We start from the raw sequence: 20,515 nt of genomic DNA on the forward strand, positions 1-20,515 counted from the left end.
GACTTCTGATTTTTCAAATAGCTCCTGCTTTGGCAGCCATGTGCAGTTTCCAGCAGGAGAGAACATTTGTTAACTTGCAGGTGTCTGTTTTTGTTCACTGCATTTCCACTCAATTCCCAGCCTGGCATACCTTCAGATCCTGTGTCCCCAGGAGTACACACTCCTACATGATGGGCACACTGGAAGCACATAAAACAGACTGCACATTGCATTTCCCATCTTCATGTAGATTTAGTATTTCTTTCCATGAACAATGGTTCTTCCAAGTCTAATCAAAATGGATTTTCCTAGAAAAAAAAGGTTTTTTCTTGTGACTTTGCAAATCATTTTTTTAAGCAGCTGGAGCTCGAGGTATACAGCCTGTCCAGGCAAGCATTGAATCAGACAGGATGTAGCTATAAACTTGATTTCATTTCACATCGTTTCTGTCAGTTTTCCCCTTTTTCTCCTTTCCTCCGTCTGGCCACCTGGTTCTCGCCATGAACACGTTGCTGGCGTAACACAAGTTACTTTTAGCTTCTGTTGCAAATTTTTTTCAGCCACAGTTACTCGGCACTGCGAGCTCCTCCTCGCCCATCCCCGGCAAGGGCAATTGCAATTTCGCAGCCCCTGCTGCGGCGATGGCAGCTGGCCCGCGGCCAGGGGGGATCGAGGATCGCAGCCTGATGTGCATCATTTGTACAATTTGAAATATTTTACTTCCGTGTGGTTGTTAATTTTAGATTATTCCGTTCACCTTTTGCCTTTTCCTCACTTCTAGCAGTTTAGCAGTTACGCGTTCCCCTTTTCCCCCAGCTGAGCTTCTAAGGTTTTTTGGGGTTTTTTTTTTAGTTTTAACTTTTCTGACCATGCTACAATTCGATCTACTTTTCCAGTCTTTCCTCGTGTTTTCCACCTTTTTTGTTGTTGTTGTTGTTAATTCCTTTCTTTTTTTCCTCGTTTACTTTTCGTTTATTTTTTCATTTTTCTCTTCCTCCCCGCCTTTCCCTCCATCGTCCCTCTCACGTTGTCTGCCGCTCGCGGCTCCGCAGCCCCGCTCGGGCCGGGCCGGCCCCGCCTCGCCCCAACCCCGGGGGCCGCTTTCCTCCTGGCAACAAGTGACGCGCGGGGGGCGGCCAATGGGCGGCGCCGGTGGCGCGGCGCTGGGGCACGGCAAGCCCGGCAGCCCCGCGCAGCCTGCGCGCCGCGGGGCACGATGGCGGGTGCCGGGCGCTCTGTGCGCGCCTGCGGCCTCGCCCTCACGCTCGCCTGGCTGCTGCTGTGCTGCGCGGCCCGCCGCCACCCCGCAGGTAAGCCGGGGCCGAGCGGGAGGCGGGTGCGCCGCGGGAGCCGAGGGTCCTTGAGCGCCCCGACGGGCGCCTGGGCGGGTCAGGGGGCGGCGTGACGGGCCTTCCGCCCCGGCGGCTCCTTCGGGCGCCGCGCTCGGTGGCAAAGTCCGACTGCGGTGGAAACAACCTGGAAAACTTAGAAGGAGAAGCGAAGAAGGCAGGAAAAAGTCCCGCACCGCCCTCTCGGACCGTGCGCTTGGCCTGGGGCGTCGCGAAAGCTGGCGGCGGCCGGGCTGCCACGTTCCCGGTGCCCACGGGGCCGGGCCGCGGCCTTTGGCCTGACAGCTCGGGGCCAGCGTGTGCCCGAGCCCCGGCAGGTCCCGGCAGCGCGCTCCGCCGCCGCTGCTGTCCGCCGCTGTGTGCCCAGCGAGGCAGAAAAGGGAGCTCGCCTTTCCCGGCAGGAAGCAGGTGGAAAAGTTTCACGTTGAGCAAATTCTCGTAAGGCACAGCCGCTAGCCTAGTCAGAGCTTCTGGGAAACAAGCTGAGCCCTTTGCTAAGTTGCACCTCCAATATTTTTTTTATATCCATGATAGTAACAGGCTCAGGTTGGTAGCTGAAGATGTCACTAAAACTTCATGGCCAGAGCAATGAACTGGAGTAATTATTAATAAATTGCTGCCAGAGAGATTTGGTGAGACAGTATCAGCGGTTTTTCCAGGGAAATTTTAAAAAGTGATTTTCCACTTGGCATCAGCATGAGGGTTGCGGAGGAAGAAGTGAAAGAAGACGTGAGAAGAGGCTAAAAAGTTGTTACATGAAATAAAAAGAGGAAGAAAGTCATGAGGGAAGAATAAAAATCAAAAGCAGGTAAAGCGCAGGGTTAAAGGATACCATGAAGGCAGGTTTGGTTGTTAAATGTCTTAGTTAGTAGGATGGAAGGGACAGTTGGTGTTGGTGTGCTCCTTAAAAAAATCACTTTAGTAGGTGGGTGACTTACAGATTCTTCTTTTCTGTGTGATCAGCTAGGTACTATTTAAAAACTTTTTGGCACTTACACAGTGGAAAATTCATGGGTACACTGGGAAGCAGTGGTAAAATTCACTGCATTAACATCACTGAATATTTTCCTCCCTGTTCAGCCAAACCTATTAGGAAGTCATAACAGAAAAACGCAGTAGGAATGTGATTGACAGTGCATTACTATTAAATACAAAGTACTACTCAGCAGATTCCTTATTTAAGCAGCAGAATAATAGCCCAGTGGGTCTGGTACAGCTACGGTCCATTTCAGCCTGATTAGTGAAAGTTCTGTACTGTGGAGCCATCTTTATTGTGGCATAGAAATAGTTTTAGGGCATTTTTTCATGGCATTTTTTTACTGCTGCCTGTAAGAAGTGTTCTTATACTGACAGAGGTGTTAGCTTGTCTTAGTAGGGTGATACATATACTTTTTAAATGGTACACTGTGCTTTACCAACTTTAATTTTTTTCTTTAATCACAAGGTCCTCCAGAACTGAAAATGAAACTTATCACATCTGAAAATGAAACTAGGGTCCCTATATAATTTTTAAAATTATACTCCTAATCTCTTGTGTGCTGTCTTTGGTGGGATACTCCTCCTAAAACTTTCTCCTCAAAGCAATGCTATTTAACTTAGTAGTACTGCAGCTGCACCCACAAACTGGTTCATATGTAAACCTCTCATGTTGTGTATCATATATGATACACAGTTTAGAAAATAGTGTTTAGTAAGTTAATATTATTGTTAATTATATTTTATGGTGTCTGTTGTGTCTGTTACTGTGTTCACAGATAGGCATGAAGACAAGATTCTTTACCCAGTAAGCTTGCAAATTAATGAGGGGCTGATGCAATCAGTATATGTTAAATATAGAGGAAGAACTCTTGTTACTAGAATTGGACTTAGAAGTCTCATTTGTCTGTCCTCATTTTATAAAGACTTGGAAAGAGGTCTTTTTCCAAAGAAGTTAAGACTCACTAAAGAGCAGGAAAATTCACTGTGGCTTCTACAAAAGAGGGGGTTTTACATACCAACAGCAGTAGTGGTACTTCTCTGAAAGCATTGCTCAGAATGTGATTTCCCTTTTAAAAATGAGCTTCCTGTGAAAATGATACTGAATCATAGCCATATGTTTGTTCTTACACAGGCAATGATGCTTTTACCATTCGCCATGAGAAACAGAACAAGTGCATACAGGTTCAAAACTCGCTGATAGTCATAGGTGACTGCAGGGACACGAGTGAAGCTTTATGGAAATGGGTGTCCCAGAATCGCCTCTTCCACCTGGGCTCCAAGCAGTGCCTGGGACTTGATATATTCACCAAGTCAGTGTCTCGCCTGAAAATGGTGGATTGTAACTCAGAATTGATGCTGTGGTGGCGATGCGCTGGTGCTTCCATCGTTGGTGCATCTCAGTACAAAGTAACTGTCATGAATAACTATGTGACTGCAAGCATAAATGCAACAGACCAGTGGAAAAGCAACAGCTCCTCCAGTGATATATGTCGGTATCCCTACCATGGTAAGTGAGCTTGTACTTTGAAGGTTTTTTTATTTGTTAAGGGCTTTTTGAGTATATCTGAGCCAATAAGTTCTTAAAATTAGTTATGTGAAAAGATTGATCAGTAAAGCAATAGAATGTTGTGCTGTAGAGAGAAACTTCAAAGGTTTTTAATAAAAAATAAAAGCACAACTGCAGAAATTTTGGTACTGAGTGTCTTTCTTAGCAGGTTTAAATCCCCCCTGCCTCATGTTTCAGTGCAAACCTATTTAATTATGAAATACCAACCACCTTCTATCAGAACTGACACTGCCCTCCTCACCATGATGGGAATTTTCCTGTTAGCGGGGTTTGAGGATGTTTTCTTTGCTGGTAGGCTACACAGTCAGATTCAGAGCATGCTGCCAGCTGACAGCCTGCTGGGCTGTGAGCTTTGGTATGGTAGTGTGTGCACTTGCCATGGAAGCCTGTCTTGTCTGAAACCTCATGCTGCCTGGAAGAAGTGGTGAAAATGTGTTTTGCCTTTTCCCTCTCCTGTATGTGTTGATTGTTAAAAGTCCTTGTTTGATAAGATTCTGCAAAGCACCTGGATTTCAATAGGACAATGAATTATCTCTATCTTACCAGGATGGGGGAGACAAGTTTCTGCTGTTTCTCAGAAGAAAATGTACAGAAAAATATTTCTCAATGTAGTTTTTCAGTTCTGGCATTGCTGGATATTATCTGTAACAAGAAGATATGGTATTTTAAGACCACAAGTGTGATTTGCATGCATTTAGGTTAACTGTGTCTGTACAAGAAGTAACACTGATTTGCTGTATTTTCCACGTCTAGCAAGGGGAATGTATTTACTTCTTTATTTTATATATATATTTTTTAATTATTCTTTTTCTGCAGAGGTTTATACCAAAGATGGCAACTCTTATGGTAGACCCTGTGAGTTCCCCTTTCTGTATAACAAGGTTTGGCATCATGACTGCATCCAGGATGAAACTCACACGGGCGGGAAATGGTGCGCCACTTCTGAAGATTATTCTCGAGATGGAAAATGGGGAATCTGCTTACAGCCAGGCACGTTGGGTTTCTAAACAGACATCCTAAAAGCATTTTGTCACTTCTCTGATGTACAGCTCCACCCTTGTGTGGCTGTTAAGCTGTGTGAAAGCTTTTCTGTTGCAGTGTTGGCTTAAACTGCAAGTATTAGTGATGACCAATATAAAAACCAATAGACCCTACATATTATATTCAAAACCTTTTCTTTTGAAACTTTCATAATGTTTCTGTATAGTTGTAGTTACAAGTACCTTCTGCTTCTTTTAAACAGAGGATGGTTGTCATGATAGCTGGGAACATGATCCAGGGTCTGAAAATTGCTACCAGTTTAATACACAGTCTGCTCTTTCTTGGAAGGAAGCTTATATTTCATGTCAAAGGCAAGGAGGAGATTTACTTAGCATCCAAAATGCATCTGAATTAAGTTACATACAAGGTAGGTGTAATTATTCACATATGAATACTGGGAAATCTTTATAAAGTGGAGGCAGCACGTTAGTTTCTGTCCTAAATCTCCGGGGCAAAAGTTGATTGTACTTCAAATATTTTGGCTTTCATTTGTGTAGCAAAACTAAGGTACTAATCTCATTTTAGGGAGTTACTTAAATTTTTTGTATGATTTCCTTATAGCAGTTTGGTGTTGTTTATATTGTTAATGAGGAATATCCCCAAAATCTTAAATACAGGCCAGAGTGGCAGTTGTTGTTTTAGCAACATGTTACTCTCTTGTTATGAAATTGTCCTCCCTGATGTTCAGTCTTGACATGGAGAAATTACCCAAGTGCCTTTGGGACTATGAAACCAAAGGAGAAACACCTGAAGACACTGGGAGGGAAGGCTTGAGTGGCTTAATTCCTCCTCAGTCCAAGAAAGTTTGCATGCCCAATTATATTAGCAATCTTTCTTTCCTGAAATGCATGCCATTTCAGAATGCATTTTCAATTTAGAGACCAATAAAGGATGAGCATTTTATGCTAATTGTTTTCTTAAAAAAATATCTCTAGGCAAGGATGACATTGCTGAGGTCTTCTGGATTGGCTTAAATCAACTGGATGTTTCTGGTGGTTGGCAGTGGTCAGATCACAAGCCTTTGAATTTTCTCAACTGGCATCCAGGTACTGATATTTCTGATGGTATTGACAATATTCTCAACAGTAACTAGCATTACCTTTTTTTCCCCATCTCATTCCACTTTCAGAAGCATCTTTTCCTCCTAGCCAGCAAATCTTTTTGTTCTCATTTTATATTTACAGCAGATTAGGTTAATAAATCTCTAAAAAGGTAAAACTTAAATAGTATTTTTGAAGTCCATTTTAGTAAAGTACCCACAGCTTTCCTAGCTGCTAAATTTCTCCTCTCACTGTCACAGACACTGATTTCCCTCAGATATTCTGATGAATATCTGAGGGAATATGATTGTGTTCATACAAGGGCTGATGTTACTTAGAAGCTTAACTTGGGTTTTTAAACTTCAAGGTTGCCTAAATGTCAAGGTGAAGATGAAAGGAGTAAAAAACCCTTGAAAAACCTTTTTTAATTACTCCAGAGGTGCTGGTAAGATTAGCGAGACTATTTGGAATTTCCAGGATGAATTTGTAATGTTCTCACAAATATTTTTTGAATCTATGTGTATATGAGAATCCCAGAGTCATAGTCAGGAATATTGAAGCTAATGTTGTTCTGTCATTCAAGCTGAATTTGAGCTTTTTTTAAGTGGAATTCTCTTTTTTCCTTTAATTTCTAAAACAGTGCTGCAACTGGAATTCTGTGAAAAGTTGAGAAGTAGTTTCTGTTATTTCTCTAATAACTTGGCTAAGAAATTTCTGTGGGGTTTTACAAATGCACTCTATCTTTGGGAAAGGTTAAGAACTTCACTGCTTGTACTATTGACCGAACCTTCTTCTGGAGCTGTGACCACTCTGTAGGACTGTAATGCAGAGCTAGGGGCCAGACTGTCCTGAGATACAGTGGCATAATTTGGTCTGCAGTCATGGCAGACATATTCATGTCTACCCTCTTGTGAAAGTATTTACTGGTGCCTTATAGGAATTTTGATACCTGCAAGTTGAGCCCGTTACTTTTTCCTTTACCCCTCTGAAAAGACCCTGTCCCTCTATTTTCTTTCATGGAGAACTGAGATTTACCCTGAGCCTTTTTCCTGTGAGCCTGAACTAACCCAGTACAGGGGGAGCTGAGGTGCTCTGTGTAGGTCATAGCTTGGGTTTGCATTGAGGCTCAAAGAAAAAGAAAATCAAAAAGTTCCATTGGAAAGGGGCTCCAAGGGAAGCCGAAGACTTCAAAAAAGAGTTATTCTCTGTGCTGTTTCAAATCTGGGGCCTTGTCTAAGGTTTCTGTTATGGTAAAGGTTATGGTTAGCATTGAGAGAAAGTGCAGAACTGTGTTTGGAGTGGGGGTGGAATGGGAATTCCAAAGGAAACTGAGGGCTGTGAAAATGGCTCTCCCCTGAGATATTTCTAGTCTGGGAAAGTGCTCAGCCAAGGGTTTCTTGTATTGTAAATAGAACATTCCTCCTGATTCTATGATTAAACATTGGAAAAGAAGTCAAGATTCCTTGATTCTGAAACTTTCTCAGAAAAGACATTCTGTGTGACCTGTGCTAGGACAGCTGCCATCAGTTGATGCAAATTATGTTCTTCAAATAAATACAAGGTGCCATACTATCCAGAGTCTTATTCTTGTATTGAACACCAGTAGTGAAAAGAAGCAGTCGCTGCCTTACTGTGTGATCACTTGTGCTGTTATATTTTTATTTGTTCCTGTCTATAGATGTGCAGAGTTCATCCCCACTGGATGGGATGAGTTGTGTGGTGATGAATGCTGCTTCAGGGCAGTGGCAGAGTTACCACTGTGGGGCTCAGCTTCCATATGCTTGCAAGAAGTCACTCAATGAAGTTTCAAGTGTTCCAGGTAGGACAGTTTGCATTTTTGAGTTTTGTATGTTAATGCAAGTATAATGTTCACTTATGGAATCATTCTTTTCCCTCCCAAGCCTTTTCAGGCATCTCTGCCAAAACATTTTCACAACAGCTTTGGTTTTTTAGCAGAGCAGAAGCAAACTCTGTTTCTTCAGTGTCAAGATGATGCATCACAAACAGTTTTCATTTTTTGCAGCTTTCTCATTCACACATAAAGCATTTTGCAGCAGTCCTGCCCTTTTCATCACATTTTTCTCCGTGGCTTGTGCCTTCTTTCATGTATTACTGGGAGTCTGGAACTGGCAGTTGCATCCCAAACCTTTCCACCTTTGCTTTAAGCCCATTTCTCTTGCTCTTGGTGTGTATTGACATAAAGTGGGACTTACCTGGGTCTTGGATCAAACTCTGTTAAATTCAAATAGAAGCAGTCAGGTAACCTTACTGTCCTCTGAAACCAGGCCAAGCACTGAAAATCAGAGCGCAAGAGTTGGTAGTTTGCTCAGTGCGTAATCTTTACTGACCCCGAACAGCTCTTACAAGATAATAATTCCTTTATCTCACCCAACACACACATACAGAGGCCTTCAGTGTTTACAATGACGTGTAACTGCTTCCATGCTTTTGGCCATTTATCTACACCTGAATGTCCAACCCTTCCCATGGCCATGACCTCTTCTATGCATGCTTTGGCCTTACCCAGTTCCCAGGGCTCTTCTGCAAAAACTTTTAGTGAAATGTAATTGTCTTTGAATGACTCTTGAATATCGTGAGAAGAAAAAAATATTTAAAACTAGGCATTTGTTAAGTTGTGTGTTTCTTTCCTGCAATGAATCAACTTGATTTGTCTTCAGTTGCTTTTGAAATCTTGCTTACAATTACTTTTAAACCTTTCACATACACTAAGACCAGTTTAATGTAATGCATTCTTGCCTTTTGCTTCCATTCCCACTAACTTCTTTCTCCTTCACCCTACTTCATGGCCCCAAAAAATATTATGAGTTCTCCTAATGCTGCATTGAAGTCTATTTGTTTGGCTAAGCTGTGACCCTTTCTTTCATGAGCCCTGAAGGGATATGAACACATTCTGATTGCTGCCTTCTGGCTGTTTTCAAGGGGCTGCTGACTTTAAAGCCAACCCTTTGCTCTAGGCATTGTAAAACAAAAGCCTCTAATTCCATTTTTCTTCATTATTAGAGTTTTGGAGACACTTGGACACTCACTGTGATCCGGGCTGGCTCCCCCACGATGGCTTTTGCTACATGCTGATAAACAACCAGGCACCTTGGAGTTCAGCAGAGGAATTGTGCAAAGCAAATAAGAGTAACCTCATCAGCATTCACTCATTAGCAGATGTTGAACTGGTTGTTACAAAGCTTCATAATGGTGAGTTGGGGTAGTTGTAAAGGTCAAGCACCAAATGCTGCACACCATAAATTACAAACTGCTTTCCATGTTCTAGCATACAGTTGTCATAACCTCTAGCTTTTAAATGTGGGTGTTAAAGATGAGCTTGTACCCAGACTAGTGTTGAATGTTGCTGAGCAGATCCAGGCCCCTTGTGTTAGGACTTGTTCTGGTTCAGTCTATTAATTTATTAATTTACTGGGCTAACCTACTTCTAGTTTTGTAATACTTTGTGCTTAATTTGCTCATTCAAAGAGAATAGTAGATAGTTGGTCAATATTTTGACTGCTGAGTCCCTGCACTAATAAATAGTACCAATAGTGTTTGATGTTATGTCTTTGCATACATTCTAAATTTGGTTGAGGGTATTTTGCTTTTTTGCTTTCTTGTGTGTTCGTTTGTTTGTGGTTAGGTTTCTTTCCTGTTTGTTCCTTCTCTGTTAAGCTTACTCATGGTCATGTGAGTATAAGTTAAGAAACGAGATAACAAACATATGGTCTCTTCTCACTGTAAGAAAAATAGTATCACTATAGTGCTGCACAGTATGATAAAAATTTAATTTTGCTAATAACACATTGCTTTCCTGTTGGTTTGAATTTTATCATGAAACAAAAATGTTGTCCTAATTTTAAATTACAGATGTTGAAGAGGAAATTTGGATGGGTCTCAAGAATGACGATGTGCCAACCTTGTTCAAGTGGTCAGATGACTCGCCTGTGGTTTTTACCTACTGGGATCAGAATGAACCAAGAGTTCCCTTTAACAGCACTCCTAACTGTGTGTCATATTCAGGCAAGGTAGGAATACAATGCTGAGTTTGGTTTTTAGTTGGTATTTTTTCATCGTAATAGAGGAAACCCTGGTGTGTGTGAAAGTCAAGGAGGGGGATAAAGCAGCTAGCTGATCCTATTTCTGGAATAATCTTTAAAATACATTTTTCTACAAGCAAATTTCTTAGAATTGTTTAGCTGGAACTTCGTAGCTGTATTCTGCAAAGAATGGAAGAAATTAGTGCTAGCTCTGAGACTAATGCATTGTTGGCCAGACTGTATTTTGGGTTACTGTATTTGTGCATGTCTCTGGCAGAAAGGTGGGAAGGAAGAGATATCTGTGTTCAGTCATCTCCCAGAGCAGTTTGGGGTCACCCAGTCTGAGGATGGAATGTTCTAAAAAGGGTGTTGGTGAAGAAAGGAGGTCACTAAGAGTGGGAAGCAGGCTGTATCCTATCCTGCAGATTCATTAGAAAAGTGGAGCATGCATTTGCCTGCTGTGTCAGCATCCTGGCACTGGAGTTTGTGCTCAGCTCCTCTGAGCTGTCTCTGAGCTGCTTCCACATTACACTGAGCATACCTCCTGCACCCATTCCCTTCCTGATCTGAGTTTGCACCACCCTGACCTTTTCTTTCCTTTCTGGGTGTGATCCAGAATCCTCCCATCTGCATGTGTGTCAGCTTTCTCTCTCCCTTCCAAACATGTACCTGTGCATATAATCCAGGGCATCCTACCCAGTACCTCTACTGGAGGCATTTTGGCTTTCTCACAATGGAAACAGCCCCTGAAAACACAGAAATTCAAAGATTGTTGGAATTTAAAATATTTCTTTTTCCTTGCATTCTTACAGCTGGGACAGTGGAGGGTCAAATCCTGTGAAGAAAAATTGAAATATGTTTGCAAGAAAAATGGAGAGATTTTGAATGAAACAAAATCAGATGAAAGTTGTTCATTGGAAGAGGTAATAGGAAGCCTCTATTTCTTTTATTGTCATTTAGCTCTGAAACTTGCTTGAAATCATTTACTTCCTCTACTTCCATTTCTTTCTCGTCTATTCAGTAAAGTCTGTGAAACATTTTATCTGAAAAAGGACATTTATATAGCATAAACCAAATTTCACATTCTTCTAAGCAGGCTCAGGATGCATTATCAGTTTGTTTATTGATGGAAGTATTATGAGTTTGGACCCAGGAGAGGTTGTGTTTTATTTATTTATTTATTTTAAAGAATTTGAGTTTATTAGAAACGTTATTGATAACACCATTTGTTCTGTTGTTTTTGCTCAAGTTATGTTTTAAAATTTAGAATAAGCACATTGCAACATAAAGATATGCAGAGATCGTTAACTGGGATTATGTTTCTTGCACTTCACTGGGTCTCATTTTTGTTCTATGACTTGAATTAAGGTGGGGACTTTTTTGGTTTTTTTGTTTGGTTTTTTTACAGTACGACATCTTATTGCTTAAATAAAGCTCTTGTCCTTTGAGCTAGCTTGGGATGGTATTGCTAGCTATTTCAGAGTTACTTGGTTCAGTTTTGTGTGGCATATTGCTTGCAACAGGAAAGATGTTTACCCCTTTTCTTTCTTTCTACATGACCTTTTTACTCTGTCTTTTCAGAGACTTCCAGCACATAGAGTTACAGCTTTCTGTGCTATTCAGACACCAGTGGCATTGCTAGGCTAGAAAAGATTTAACACATTAATGGTTCTTGAAATTTCAGTGTAAATATGGGGAGAAATGTATGAACAATAGAGAAATTTTGTAAGTTCACACATTTTCAGTATCAAGTATTTTTCTCAGAAGTAGAGACACTGGTGTATGCCTTCCTAGTATTCTTGTGTTTGAATCCTGGCGTTGGTGGAACAGCATGAAAACTCCTATTGTTTTGAATAGGACTGGGCTGTTGCCCTTGTGTTTCTCTGTAAATGCAATAGTGGTCAGAAGACTCTGCCCAGGCAAGCTAAAACAGTGGTGTATTTTATTCCTGTGGCTGCATTATTTTTTACAACTGTGAATCTGAGAGTTGATGATAGTGGACCTTGTGTGCGACACAGTGCATTTCTTTCTTGTATATGCTGTGCCAGCTTGTGGGCACCAGCCACTGTTGGCAATGATTTATTTTCTCCTGTAGGTAATGCCTGAATTAGGTTGTTTTGTATAAATGTGGGTTTTGTTCTCTAACCAGGGATGGGAGAGACATGGAAACTACTGTTACAAGATTGATAAAATGGAAGTTTCATTTGGAGCCCAGTGCAATCTTACAGTGATGAACAGGTAAAGCACATTTGTAATTTATGAGCAAATTTAACATCGCAATCCTGGAGATAAAATCAGAGATTAAAACTGTTTTATGATAACTAATGGTTTATAAAGAAAAAGTAGAGAGAGAATTGCTTTTGCCAAGAACTAGAAATGTGTAACAATGGTAAACCTACAATGTGAAACTTTCCTGGAAGTATGAGAATTCCCAGCTTGCTGACCCCATGTTGAATATGGGACTTCCTGGATGACTGCTTGAACTCACTCATGTAATGTCCCTGATTTTTAAATTATCTCAGCAGTTTGGTATCTTTAAAATATTGACTCTGATTAATCTGTGAATTTTCAGATTTGAACAAGAATTTATTAACAGTCTAATTAGGAAGCACACAAAAGTTGAAGAAAAATACTTCTGGACCGGTTTGCAGGATATCAGCCAGTCAGGAATATATTCCTGGGGTACAGTGAATGGGGAAACACCTGAAGCTGTGGCATACACTAACTGGAATTCCATGCAACCAGGTACATTTGAAAACTAAAAACACATAAAAATACTGCCCTTTTTTATTGAGCAAACACTGGAGTACCATGTTACAGAACTCCAAGCATGCAGTAAAGTAATAATTCACAATTATGTCAGGTTTTTTTTGGAAACCAGCCAATGGTTTTATATGTGGTTTTGGTGGCTCTAATTTTAGAGTTTTCGGGAGGATGTGTGGCCATGTCCAGTGGAAATTCTCTTGGAAAGTGGGAAACTAAGGATTGTAAAACCACTAAAGCATTTTCTGTCTGCAAAAAATATATTGGGAAGCCCAAGGAGCCAGAAGTGCTCCCAAAGCCAACTGATCCCTGTCCCCCTGGGTGGCATAATGGATCCGGCCTTGCCTGCTACAAGGTAAAATGTTATTCCTGTTTGATGTTAATTGCTGATTACTGTCTTGGAGTAATTGAGTGATCAGACATTTTGTGGGCATAGCAGCTCTTGAGGGCATTTTCAACGTGGTCTCACCAGGAGAGGGAATTGGTGTTGATGCAGATTGACTGCCTGTAGATACTGCCCTGCATCGTCCTCTGCCGTTCCTGGAAGGTGCATTATGCCTCTTCTGTGGGCAGCTGACTGGGGAGCAGCACTGGCCCTGTACTGCTGCCCTCAGGCATGCACAGACACCTGGCTAGGGAAGGAAAGCACTTTGCATCACCTTCCCTTGCCCTTTTCCTTTCTGTACTCCAAGATTATAGATATGAGAGGTAGGATTTTCTCGTGTTTGAATATGAATATATAAAAACATTCAGCCTCAGTTGTATTTTACTGTTTTGAGGTGACCAGTGGAAGCAAGCAGCTGTGCTGTTTAGCTGGAATGGCTTAAATAAAATTTTATTTAGAAATGCAGTATTTTTTCCCTTCTATTAAAAATTAAATCAAGTTAAAACTGAGGCTGTTCATTGGATTCATTATTTTTTGACTCAGTGTCTGCAATGAACTGTTTCTTGTAAACAGCTCATATAGCAAAGTGGGGAAACCCAGCTTGAATAACAAGGGTGTGGACAAGCACCCTGAAGGGATAGGTCTGTGCTGCTGTGCAGCGTAGCTGTCCCTTAGCTGATGGACATGACAGCTGGCCCTGGCACATTCTCCACAACTGCTGTTGACCAAATGCAGCATGTCTGTGCAGAGAGATCCAGCTGATGGGAATTGTCTTGGACTGAAACCAAGGGGATCAAGTGGATGTGTTAGCTGAGGTGTACGAGCCAAACTTGCACCTCAGATGCATACAGGTTTCCAAAGGGTGTGCCAAAGAACTTTCTTCATGCACAGCACTTAAGTGAGACTAGTTTAAGTGAGCATTAGGCTTTGTAGTTCACCATAAATTTGAAAGAACAACATCCCTTAAAACTTATAACTTGACTTGCAGTTATGGAATGAGCTGGCTGGTGGTTTCTAAAATCTTTCTGGTAAAGAAAAGCAGAGAAAGTCTGTCATGTGGAATATGTTGTGTTTGAAACAAATTTTGTCAGCTAAACTTCAGAGTCTGGCTGTTATCAAGCAAACTGAAAGAAAAAATGTTAAAAAGTCAAGTTCTTTCCCTATGGAAATGCCAGTTATTGACTCTCAGGTGGCCATATTTTAGTAGAACAGGAGTGTTTTAAAAATACTGCCTTGTGTCATTTTCTGCTCTGACATTTGGCTGTTGTGAAGTTCTTCCATAGTGAAAGAGTGCTGCGAACCAGGACCTGGGAAGAGGCAGAAAGGTTCTGTGAAGCCCTTGGAGGCCATCTGCCTAGTTTTAGCCACTCAGAAGAAATTAAGGCACTTCATTCTATCCTGAGGAAAATGATCAGGTAACAAACTAGCCATGTTCTGAAGTTTTGATTCTGCAGTGGATTGCAAATGCTGCTGACCACAAATGGCAAATACAAGATAGTGTGTGCCACCTGTGTTTCCCACAGAACACTTTGATGTGGCATTTGAACTCCCTTGCTGGAAAATGTCACAGGAGTACAGCTTGGGCCGATATTTCACAGTGCTAGAGGCCGCATAGGAAGAGTAACTGTAATGGAAAATGCTCAAAGCTCAAATCTAAATCTGTTGTTACAATAAATTATTCCTTCTCTGTGTTGAATTTTGGCATACCTAGATAGTAAATGTACCTACTCTTTACTGGTACATTCTTTAGAGATGAGTTATTATTTCAGTTTTTCAAATACATCTCATTTTTATTCATGAAATGCTTTCTGAATAAACTGGGTGCTAACTTTTGAAAATGTGAATTATGTAGTGTCCAGCAATCTGGTTGGCACACATCCTATTTGGCATAGCTACACTGACACTATATGGGCATTAGATGGGTGTGCTGACTGTTCTGGTATCAACAGATTAAATGCTAAATAATTTATGAGTTTAAAGCTTTATTTTTAATCAAATGAACTGTCACTGCAAAGCTTTATTAGGCATTGGTGTGATGTCAGATCCTTGTGTAATATGGTTTTTTTGATTGACAGTCTGTTTTTTCAGAATTTTTTGCCTTCTAAAACTAAAATGCTGCCAGTTATGTGATGTAAATTTTTTCATCAACAAACTAAATCAGGATTATTGCAGAAGCTGCCAGCATACAGCAGTGATTAAATTTTTAGACCTGATGACTGAAGTGGTGCCTTCTTGAGAAACCAGTGAACTTTTTTTAGAAGTGCACAAGTCATGAAGATTACTCAGTGTTTATGTTAATAAGAGACAAAACCAAACTTGTATGCTCTATATATAGATAGCTTGGCTTGTGTAAAAGCCACTTGTGATTCCTTTGCTAAACTGGCTGTAGTCCCACAGTAAAAATCAGTGCACAAATGATTTCTAGCTGCAGACCTTATTAGATGGTGTTGCAGTTACAAATTTAGTTTTAGTGCACCTAATCTACAATGAAATGTGAATAGAGAAGTCACATTTTCTTTACCTATAAGTACTTGGAGCTGCTTTTCAGCTTGAAGACTGTCTGAGGTATTAATGACATTTTCTGTTAGGAGTTTAAAGGTGGAGACTTCTGTCTTTCCAAGAAGTCAGTTGAAACAAAATGCTCCTGCATTTCCCATAGTTCAGAAATTTCAAACTTAGTCTGAAAGCTGATAAGTCCCAGTGTTTCAATGTTGTTCCAGCAGAACTTAAAATGAGGGGCAATATATTGAGCCTGGTAGAAATTGACTGTGCAGTTAATGTTGCAGTAACTGCTCATATCAAATATAACTGAAAACACAATATTTTCTTCTGGGCTGACCCCTTTCTGAGCACTACAGAACATTCTGAACTGAAATACAACATAGTTAATATTGCCTGAGGTATTTTAAATAATGTTTGTTTAGATAACATGATGAATTGTTGAAGATAGTTATGCTTTTAAATTACTCAGAGGTGTTGATTACATAAAATATTTTGGAGGTCAGGTGTCAAGGGTAGTTAATATAAAAATCAAGCTCATTTGAGATAGGAAACCATGTGAATTATTTCACCAAGAGCAAATACTTTAGCTAACTGGGAGAAATCACGCTAAGGTGATATTAGATATGATTAGCTGCTGGAGTGTGCTGGCATGCAGTTTGTTCATACTCTCTGTATTTATTCAGTGCAAACTCCAACCTAAAGCATTCATTCAGTGCATTCATTTCAGTGTGGGGAAGGAGCCACACCTCGACTCTCTTGGTTTCAGGTTTTTTCCCCTTGCACAGTTCTCTGGTGACTCATTGAGAGTTGTTTGTTTTTAAATGTTAGCAGGAGTCATTTTGGTTCACCAGGAAAAGGGCAGCTTGCCTAGTCCATTCTGTTCTTTACTCAGATTCCACCTTAGAGTCAAATAAGAGCCAGAATCGCTCCAGCCAAGTCAGGCTATTGCCATTGGAAAGGAAAATAAAATTTGCCTGCCAGCCTTCCCCTCTCTGGAAGAAGTAGGATAACCTCTTTTGTCTTTAAGGGATGTGATACAGACAGAACAGATCCAGTTCAGCTACTTCCATTCTTTTTGGACTGTGTGAGCATTCTGCATCTTATGGCTGGCAGCAATGCTGGACACAGGAGGAGAAGCATCTTGGACTGGTTAGAAGCGACATTTCAGCAAGGATGCCTTACTGGAAAGAAATCCAGGTTGCCTTTTATATGAACAGCTCTGCTGCTATAATTTATTTGGGTCTAAAAAGCCTCACAAACACTTGAGTTTGAAAGAAAAAAATCACCTTAACAGAATGGCAAAAACAGCAATAAAGCTGAGATGCAAGCTGTAGTAATTGCATTAATTCAACTTCTCTTTTCTTCCACTCAAAAGCAGGTAATTAGCAGGATGTGATTTAGCTAGTGCAGTAGCCTGTTACAGCAGGGATAACAAGGTGGCCCAATGGGCTTCATGCAGAGTTTTAGGCCAGCACTGCCTTAGATTAAATTTACCTTAAATTGCACCATTAAGGAGTTGGCCCAGATGTATACTTTGCTTCTTGTCAAGAACTAGGTTGACCTACAAGCCCTAAAAACTTCACTCTTAATCTTGCATTGGAGCTGTTATAAAGGACAGAGAAAATAATTTTCTATTTTGGTAGTTAGAATATGATCAGAAAAATTACAGGTTTTTAGTCCCTTCACAATCTGAACTGTATTTATTCACTCCTGCAGTATTTGACTTTTATGAATGTTTAGCTCTGTGTAAAGAAAAACCAGCAGTATTCTGCAGGGAATGCTAGAGATTTAGGGTCTTTCAGTGTCAGTGTGGAGTCCATTGTAAAGCACAAATTGCATGTATGTTTTAGTTTAAAACTCAGGATACTTTATGTTTTTAGAGACAGTTCCAGGAGTGTAGCTCAAAGAATACTCTGTCACTGAAAAATCCATTTTGATATCAGTCCGCAGGATGAATTTTAATGCTTTGCAATAGGAGACAGATACTTGAAGCACAGGCAAATTCCTTGCTGCAAGCTTAATTGCAATAGAGAGTCTTAATTTATCTTTGTCTTAAATAATTGGTAGAATTCTTTCCCATGATGAGATGACAGTATAATTTCAGAGGGTTATCAGAAGGCTTTACTGAAGCTTAAAAGTACTGTCAAGTGTAGTGTAGCAGTTACTAAATTACTCATGGTCATGTCTGAACAATTCCAAAAGAAGCAAAAGAGATACATTAAAGTGTAAGAGCCCAGTCAGCTGAAAACATGTTCTGTTTGCAGGCTAGTGATTGTAAATTGGGAGATAAGCTGGAGAAATTCTTGACCTGGAACCCTTCTTGTTTTTAATTTATTTATTGTATAATAGCCAAATATAAATTGAAAGAGTTTGAAAAATTGCTCTAGAGCCTCAGGTAATTACTGCAAATTGTTTCAAAATGAATGTCGCAAATTTGCTTTTTAGTAGATATTCCTATGTGGTGATCAACTGCTTAAACGGTGCTAAGTCTGTAGGTGACATTTAGGACGGGATCTCTGCCTCTTAGTTGGAGGAACAGCCACAGAAGAATGAACTCCTAAAGGCAAATAGCCAAAAGTCACTTAGCTGTTTGACAGCCGTGGACGTTTGGCTCACAGTTTTCCACTGCAGTGGTATGGGGCATTGAAGCTCTTTAAAGCTCCTTAGTTGTATCATTGAAAGACTAAAGATTGATCAATATGATAAAGTCACACTAGAATGATCATACTGTCTCAGCAGTGTCAGAAAACTATTACTGGAGTTGAGAATAAAGAACAAAAATAATAGATCTGTTGATGGCTGGTACTTTCTTCCTAAAGGAAACTTTACCAAGTAAAGTACTGTTGCCCTTCTTGGGTTTCACATACTTAGCTCACAAACCCTGGGTTAAGCTGTTTCGGTAATAAAGTAATTTTCATTAACTTTCCAAATTCTGGCTTCAAATCACAAAGTTTGTCAGCACTACTTTCTGGGGAGCCTTTTACGGACTCTGACCTCTTCTGGTCAAATGTCTCTGTCCAGTTTTGAGCTTAAATTTAGTTTTGAGTTGTGGTTCCTTCAGACGTGATGTTCTTTTTGCTCAAATCACTCCTCTTCTTGCAGGTCTAGTCTCCTAAAATATATTACAAAGAATAAGTGTATCCTTTCCCTGTCTTTCTTTGGGAAGACTATACAAGAAAATCCTTAATCCTTGTTAATAGCCTAAGCTCCTAATTTCCTCAAATGTCCTGTGTTCCTTCTTTGTATTTGGTGCATCCTGATGGGATATTGCTCCTGATACAGTTCTACAGGAGCCCTGCAGTTTGGCATCAATGCTTTATTGTCAGACCATCTTGGTGAGGGTGCCTTTTCCACAGCTCTTTTACAGTAGGGTTTGGTGCAGTCTGTGATTTCAGAAGAAACTCATGATCTTTCTCCCCTCTGCTGCTTCCAGCTGATACAGTCATTCAGAGCAGTGTCTATTGACTTTACTGGGCAGGGTATTGTATTGGAGTGAGTTATCATAAAGTTCGGTTTCTGAGCCCTGCACACAATTTAATCTTTGAGAATTTGCAGTACAAAACTAACCTTGCAGTTGGACTAGCACCTTTATCTTTGTTACAGCATCTTTAGATTCATAAGCAAAAGATTATTGTAAAGGTTCTTACTACAGATTTGAGTATTTATGTTGTAAACCTGTTTTTTTCAGGTAATTTTGTATCTTTGGACGTAACTGAAATCTTAGATTTAAGTGTCTGCTGCTTTTGGAAAATGAGGAAGTAAAATCTAGGAAAAAACCCAGTTCTGACAGGACTAAAATTTCTATTGCCACTTGTTCATGCAGCCACTGAAGTCAGTGGTGTTAGGTGCTGATTTATGTCTGCGCCTCATTTGTGAGGGTTCATAATTGAAATAGGTGCCCATGTTTAGTGTGTTTATACCACTTACAGAGTTAAGGAAAATAGGCCAGTTCTTTGAGTAGAAGCTTTTGTGTGATTTGAGGAAGAGTGAATTTGAGCTGATGGTATTTAGGAGACAGCCCAAGGTGGACAAGAGAAAGGGAACCAAACTATATAAACACCCTGTGTGTGATTCTGGAAGAGACCATTATATCAAGTGACAACAGATGAAGTGGTGATGCAGCCCACAAAAAGTTGATTTTCTTCTGTACAGAAGAGGTCCCAGCCCTTGTGTCTATTTTCTCTTTGACTTGCTACAACTAAAACCTTGGTTTTGCTGCTTGTTCCTAAATAATGCCATGCCATAGGTCAGTCTTCCTATTAAATGAGCTGAACCATATGCTTGGCATAAGATTGTATCTTGTTTATTTACAGCAATGACAGATGGGTCTGGATTGGAATGAATAAGAGGAGTCCTGATTCTTTGGGAACCTGGCAATGGAGTGATAACAAACCAGTAAGTTAGCTTTTAATCAGGAAGTGTCACATACTGATTCGTTTCAACTAGGACTGCATTGAAAGTAAATTGATAAATATCTTAATTAAAATTTGTCAAGTCTTTCAACAGATTAATAATTCAGAAGAAGGTTGTGTCATGCAAACAGATTTCCAATTAAAAACGTATCTTTAACAAGGCTAACCTGATTTCCATCTCCATTATATTAAAGTAATTTCACAGAAATGTAGTGTGTAGTAAACATCCAAGAGATGGTGGAGAAAACAAGGTGTCTTCATACCACAACAGAAGGAAGGGTTTATCAGCTCATTTCCTTGTTGTCAGACTTTTCCAAAAGTATCTTCCACGCTGTAATTGCTTTATTTGTCTGAAATTGTGAGTTCTTCCTCCTCCCCTCCAAAAAACAGACATGGAGACTCAAAACTGAAGGACTAACTGCCATTCAACACATACTTTAATAGTAATAAACATAATGG

At 40.3% G+C, this 20,515-nt stretch overlaps 1 protein-coding gene across 3 annotated transcripts in view; it reads left to right on the forward strand.

Annotated features, from left to right (window-relative positions):
- Nucleotides 1–20,515, forward strand: part of LY75 (lymphocyte antigen 75) — a 55,857-nt gene that overhangs the window by 11,510 nt on the left and 23,832 nt on the right. The window contains exons 1-14 of one of the 3 annotated variants that reach the window (XM_005485238.4): nt 1,126–1,289; nt 3,439–3,813; nt 4,690–4,863; nt 5,117–5,281; nt 5,850–5,960; nt 7,633–7,773; nt 8,976–9,164; nt 9,825–9,982; nt 10,807–10,917; nt 12,144–12,232; nt 12,567–12,739; nt 12,916–13,112; nt 14,415–14,557; nt 19,958–20,039. In XM_005485238.4, the coding sequence (XP_005485295.3) occupies nt 1,196–1,289; nt 3,439–3,813; nt 4,690–4,863; nt 5,117–5,281; nt 5,850–5,960; nt 7,633–7,773; nt 8,976–9,164; nt 9,825–9,982; nt 10,807–10,917; nt 12,144–12,232; nt 12,567–12,739; nt 12,916–13,112; nt 14,415–14,557; nt 19,958–20,039 (2,202 nt within the window). In that variant the 5' untranslated portion in view covers nt 1,126–1,195. Of the gene's footprint in view, nt 1–1,125; nt 1,290–2,117; nt 2,137–3,438; nt 3,814–4,689; nt 4,864–5,116; nt 5,282–5,849; nt 5,961–7,632; nt 7,774–8,975; nt 9,165–9,824; nt 9,983–10,806; nt 10,918–12,143; nt 12,233–12,566; nt 12,740–12,915; nt 13,113–14,414; nt 14,558–19,957; nt 20,040–20,515 lie in introns of those variants that run through there. The other 2 variants (XM_074548614.1, XM_014265770.3) reach the window with 2 other exon arrangements.

The sequence above is a fragment of the Zonotrichia albicollis genome, chromosome 10 (genome assembly GCF_047830755.1).
Source record: "Zonotrichia albicollis isolate bZonAlb1 chromosome 10, bZonAlb1.hap1, whole genome shotgun sequence".
Lineage (NCBI taxonomy): Eukaryota > Metazoa > Chordata > Aves > Passeriformes > Passerellidae > Zonotrichia > Zonotrichia albicollis.